We start from the raw sequence: 6,000 nt of genomic DNA, 5'->3' as shown, positions 1-6,000 counted from the left end.
TGTATCCCCAACCCTTGGTTGGATATGGTATTGTGGAAAGAAAACTCAGAAAATTACCCCAACTCTTCCTAGTGCCATCCTCTCGATGAGAGTTACAGTTCAGATCCTAACAACTAGTATCAGAGCCGTATTATCCTGTAGCTTGAACATCTCCTGCTCACAACCCTCCCCAGCCACCTTTCGTCCCCAGCCGGTAGCAGAAGCACCGGCTGTCCCTGCTCACTCCTCTCCCTCTACGCAGACGAGCGGCAGCTCATCGGAAGCAGCCTCTTCCCCACGCAGCCCCCCGGTGGCACGCTATGTCCGCAGGACAGTCTCAGCACTCGGTCGCCTTGAGCGTGCGGCGTCGGCAGGAGGCCGAGCTCGCTGCGGCAGAGGAGCGTACCCGAGTGGCGGCGGAGACCGCTGCGGCGGCGGCAAGGGCGTCGAGGCTGGCGGCGGCGGAGCTGGCTACAGCAAGGGCGGAAGCGGAAGCGGCGGCGGCGGCAGATGCTGCACGTGCGGCGGCAGCGGAGCTCGAGACTCTACGTGGCGGTAGCATCAGCAGCGCTACCTCTGCCGATGGCGGTACCGACGTAGAGCTCGTGCAAGCAAGGGAGGCGGCGCAGTGGGCAGCCGAGCACCCCCGCGGGCACGGCGGCGGCAGCCCAGACAGGCGTGCACGCGCCGGCGGTGCTCCAGGCAGGGGCGCGCGCGACGACTGTGTTCCTGGCAGACATGGTGACCACGACTTCCAGGGCGACCCGCACATCGACGTTGCACTGGAGGTCCAGCAATTGTGGGAGAGGGCTGCCCAGCTGGAGGCGGAGATGGAGGTCGATCGGCGGCACGGTGGCCAGGTCGACGGAGAGCGCGGCCCTTATAGGCAACGTGGCTCTCCCTTCCCGGACCGCCGTCATGGTCGCCACAGGGCCCATGTTGTTGTCAGGGAAGTCGGCCCCGGTGGTGGGTGGCCTACCCTCACCAAGACCAACTACGTCGAGTGGGCCGCGGTGATGAGGGTGAGGCTCCAGGTGCGGCACATGTGGGAGGCAGTCCGGTACGGTGACGTCGACTACGATGAGGATCGACGAGCGCAAGACGCCCTCATCGCTGCAGTCCCACCCGAGATGCAGTTCTCGCTTTCCCAGAAGCGGACTGCCAAGGAGGCTTGGGACGCCGTCGCTGCGGCACGCATCGGCAGCGATCGCGCCCGCAAGTCCACACTGCAGGCACTTCGCAAGGAGTGGGAGAACCTAGCCTTCAAGCCAGGTGAGGACTTTGATGAATTTGCTCTCCGTCTCAACACTCTGTTGCAGAAGATGGTGCAGTACGGTGACGACACCTACGGCAAGGAGAGAGCTGTCGAGAAGCTCCTCCGCTGCGTACCCGAGAAGTACAAGCAGATCGCTCGCTCGATTGAGTCTCTACTGGACCTCTCCAGGATGTCGATCGAGGAGGCGATAGGTCGCCTCAAGGTCGTCGACAGCGACGAGTCACAGCCTCCCTCAGGGCCTGTCATCATTGGCGGGAAGCTCCATTTCACTCAGGAGCAGTGGGAGGCCCGCCAGGGTGATCGGAAGAAGGGGGAGCCTTCTTCCTCGACAGGCAGCCGCAAGCGCGACAAGCCACGCAAGGCGCCCAAGGCTCGACGAGGTGCCGAGGGCAGCGTGCGAGGAGGCGCCCAGGGTGGTGCTGGCGGCGCGCGAGGAGGCGCCCAGGGTGGTGCCGCCGGCGAGCACAGGCCGCCACGCGACGACACATGCCGCAACTGTGGCAGGCTAGCCATTGGGCCAAGGACTATCGACAGCCAAGACGCGGCCAGGCTCACTTCGCACTAGCGGAGGAGGAGGAGCCGGCTCTACTCTTGGCACATGCAAGCATCGAGCTAACTCCAGCGGCATCGGCCGCAGCGGTTCTCCTCCACCTTGACGAGCTGAGGGCACACGCCTTCCTCGGCGACGGCTCCAGCAACGATAGGACTGAGGGGTGGTGCCTCGACACCGGCGCTACCCAGCACATGACCGGTCGGCGAGAGTTCTTCACCGAGCTTGACTCTAGCGTCCGAGGCACCGTCAAGTTTGGGGATGCCTCCGGCGTAGAGATCAAGGGCGTCGGCTCCGTCATCTTCACCGCCGAGTCTGGAGAGCACAGGCTGCTCACCGGAGTGTACTACATCCCCGCGCTGAGGAACTCTATCATCAGCCTGGGACAGCTGGAAGAGAACGGTTCGTGCGTGGTGATCGACGACGGAGTCATGAGGATTTGGGACTGTCGTCGTCACCTTCTTGCCAAGGTAACCAGAGGCGCAAATCACCTCTACATCCTTAATGTGCAGGTGGCACAACCCTTCTGCCTCGCTGCTCGTCGGGACGACAAGGCGTGGCAGTGGCACAAGCGCTTCAGGCACCTTCATTTCGAGGCCCTGAAGCGGCTCAGTGCCAAGGAGATGGTGCGAGGCCTACCATGTCCTGATCACGTGGAGCAGTTCTGCGATGTCTGTGTGTTGACAAAGCAGAGGCGGCTCCCCTTTCCCCAACAGGCGAGCTTCCGAGCCAAGGAGCGGCTCGAGCTCGTGCACGGGGACTTGTGTGGCCCGGTGACACCGGCCACACCCGGAGGACGACGCTACTTCTTGCTGCTCGTCGACGACCTCTCCCGCTACATGTGGGTGATGGTCCTTGGCAGCAAGGGGGAGGCTGCGAACGCCATCAGGCGCACGCAGGCTGCTGCGGAGGCGGAGTGTGGCCGCAAGCTGCGCGTGCTACACACCGACAACGGCGGCGAATTCACGGCGGCTGAGTTCACGTCGTACTGCGCTGATGAGGGCATTCAGCGCCACTACTCCATGCCGTACAGCCCACAGCAGAACGGCGTCGTTGAGCGGCGCAACCAGACAGTTGTGGGGATGACTCGGGCCCTCCTCAAGCAGAGGGGGATGCCGGCTGTTCTCTGGGGAGAGGCGGTGGTAACGGCTGTCTATATCCTCAATCGCTCACCCACCAAGGCGCTCGACGGTAGGACGCCATATGAGGCTTGGCATAGGCGCAAGCCGGCGGTGTCCCACTTGCGGGTCTTCGGCTGCCTCACGTTTGCCAAGGAGCTTGGCCACATCGGCAAGCTTGACAACAGGAGCACTCCAGGAATGTTCATCGGCTATGCGGAGGGTTCGAAGGCCTACCGCATTCTCGACCCGGAGACACAGCGTGTACGCACAGCGCGCGATGTTGTGTTCGACGAAGGGCAAGGATGGGCGTGGGACAAGGCGGTGGACGACGGTTCGACTCCGACGTACGACGACTTCACTGTCGAGTACGTCCACTTTGAGGGAGCTGGGGGAGTAGGCAGCTCTTCTTCACCGAGCGTGCCTACCCCAGTCCCCGAACCTCCACCGACTCCGACGCCTGCTACTCCGGTGTCGCCACGCTCTCCAGCCGCGACTTCGGCTGCGACGAGATTCTCGCCGGCACCACCACAGCCGGCGACGCCACATACTCCAGCACCGACGGCCACCCCTCCGGGCACGCCTACTTCGACACCAGCTCATGTCGAGCACAGCCCGGTGGAGTTCGCTACTCCGCTCTCTCACGACGAGGAGCGCATCGACGCATACCACGACGGCGAGCAGTTGCGGTACCGTACGATGGAAGACCTCCTCGACGACCAGCCGGTGCCGGGACTGGTGCCTCGTGACCTGGAGGCACAGTTGCACCTTGCATGCGACGACGGCGAACCTCGGTCTTTCGCGGAGGCCGAGAGACACGCGGCATGGCGCGCTGCGATGCAGTCAGAGATGGACGCGGTTGAGAAGAACCGCACCTGGGAGCTTGCTGACCCCCCTCGTGGTCACCGTGCAATCACCCTTAAGTGGGTGTTCAAGCTAAAGAGGGATGAAGCCGGTGCCATCGTCAAGCACAAGGCTCGCTTGGTGGCACGCGGGTTCGTACAGCAAGAGGGGATCGACTTCGACGATGCTTTCACCCCCGTGGCACGGATGGAGTCCATGCGACTCCTCCTTGCGCTGGCCGCCCAGGAAGGCTGGCGCATTCATCACATGGACATCAAGTCGGCGTTTCTTAACGGCGACTTGAAGGAGGAGGTCTACGTACACCAGCCGCCGGGTTTTGCGATCCCCGGCAAGGAGGGCAAGGTGCTGCGCTTGCGCAAGGCCCTCTATGGCCTGCGGTAGGCTCCGAGGGCGTGGAATGCCAAGTTGGATTCCATGCTCAAAGGGATGAGCTTCGAGCAAAGCCCACACGAGGCGGCCATCTACCGGCGGGGCAATGGAGAAAATGCCCTGCTGGTGGGTGTCTACGTCGACGACTTGGTGATCACCGGCACCAAGGATGCGGAGGTGGCGGCGTTCAAGGAAGAAATGAAGGCCACCTTCCAGATGAGTGACCTGGGGCCTCTCTCCTTCTACCTGGGGATCGAGGTGCACCAGGATGATTCCGGGATCACGCTTCGATAGACCGCCTACGCCAAGCGCGTCGTGGAGCTAGCCGGGCTCACCGACTGCAACCCAGCTCTCACTCCGATGGAGGAGAGGCTGAAGCTGAGCCGCGACAGCACGACGGAGGAGGTAGACGCTACGCAGTACCGGCATCTTGTGGGGAGCCTTCGCTATCTCGCCCACACACGGCCGGACTTGGCATTCTCCGTCGGCTACGTCAGTCGGTTCATGCAGCGACCGATGATGGAGCACCAGCAGGCCGTGAAGAGGATCGTCCGCTACGTGGTGGGGACCCTCGACCACGGTCTCTTCTACCCGAGGTGTCCCGGGGCGGCACACTTCGTCGGGTACAGCGACAGCGACCACGCCGGCGACATCGACACCAGCAAGAGCACGAGCGGGATTCTCTTCTTCCTCGGCAAGTGCCTCGTTAGCTGGCAGTCGGTCAAGCAGCAGGTGGTGGCGTTGTCCAGCTGCGAGGCCGAGTACATCGCGGCCTCCACTGCTTCGACTCAGGCGCTTTGGCTTGCCCGACTGCTCGGTGATCTCCTTGGCAGAGACACTAGAGCGGTGGAGCTCAGGGTGGACAGCAAGTCCGCTCTGGCCCTGGCAAAGAACCCCATTTTTCATGAGCGGAGCAAGCACATCCGGGTGAGGTATCACTTCATCCGAGGCTGCTTGGAGGAAGGAAGCATCAAGGCGAGCTACATCAACACCAAGGATCAGCTTGCGGACCTACTCACTAAGCCCCTTGGGAGGATCAAGTTCCTTGAGCTCTGTTCTAGGACCGGGATGGTACAACTTTCCCATAAGACGACGCACAAGACTTAGGGGGAGAATGCTGGATAAGTCTTGCTAGTTGTCTTGCTGCTGGACGCACAAGGACCAGCTGTTGTACTGGTCCTGCTGGTCTTCAAGGATCAGCTGCTATACTAGGCCTTGTGCTGGTCCTGCCTAGGACTGCAGCTGTTGTTGACTGAAGGACGGTGGGGCTGCAGCATATGCTTGCTGCAGCACCACCTTTGTTGACTACTTTTAGAGTAGGACAGTCCTAGGCATCTTAGACTAAATAGGATAGCATCAAAAAGGCATCTTAGACTAGCATATGCCTTGATGCTTGGCTGGTTGGCTGCTTGGCCAGCTATAAATATGTATCCTCAACCCTTGGTTGGATATGGTATTGTGGAAAGAAAACCTAGAAAATTGCCCCAACTCTTCCTAGTGTCATCCTCTCGATGAGAGTTACAGTTCAGATCCTAACATTCTAGAGATGACTAACATGGAGGTCCTGGGATTCTTGTAGACCCACTGATGTCTTGAAAGCAGACAACGCATTGGATGCTTGCGTGTGTGTATGCAACTGTAGAATTTCACCTCTGTTCGGTAAGTCAAGCACTTGCTTGACGGCAAATGGGGTGACATGGATTGCCTTGTCTTTGGTAACATTGATTACCATAGTTTTGGGGTCTAGTCTGTCGAACAGAAACTTTAATAGTTCTCTGCTCTCTAACCTCTCCCCATATCTATGATTTTCCTGGGCTGCAGTAAGGTTAGGTGTTCGACAAACG

General features: G+C 60.7%; 1 protein-coding gene across 1 annotated transcript; it reads left to right on the top strand.

Annotated features, from left to right (window-relative positions):
• Positions 1–4,213: 4,213 nt before the first annotated feature.
• Positions 4,214–5,412, top strand: LOC117853478 (uncharacterized mitochondrial protein AtMg00810-like). Its single transcript, XM_034735827.1, has 3 exons — positions 4,214–4,333; positions 4,451–4,736; positions 5,351–5,412. Exons 1-3 carry the CDS (start codon positions 4,214–4,216, stop codon positions 5,410–5,412), a joined length of 468 nt encoding a protein of 155 aa, XP_034591718.1.
• Positions 5,413–6,000: the final 588 nt, after the last annotated feature.

Source organism: Setaria viridis, chromosome 4 (assembly GCF_005286985.2).
Source record: "Setaria viridis chromosome 4, Setaria_viridis_v4.0, whole genome shotgun sequence".
NCBI lineage: Eukaryota > Viridiplantae > Streptophyta > Magnoliopsida > Poales > Poaceae > Setaria > Setaria viridis.
This window is presented reverse-complemented; position numbering and strand designations above follow the sequence as displayed.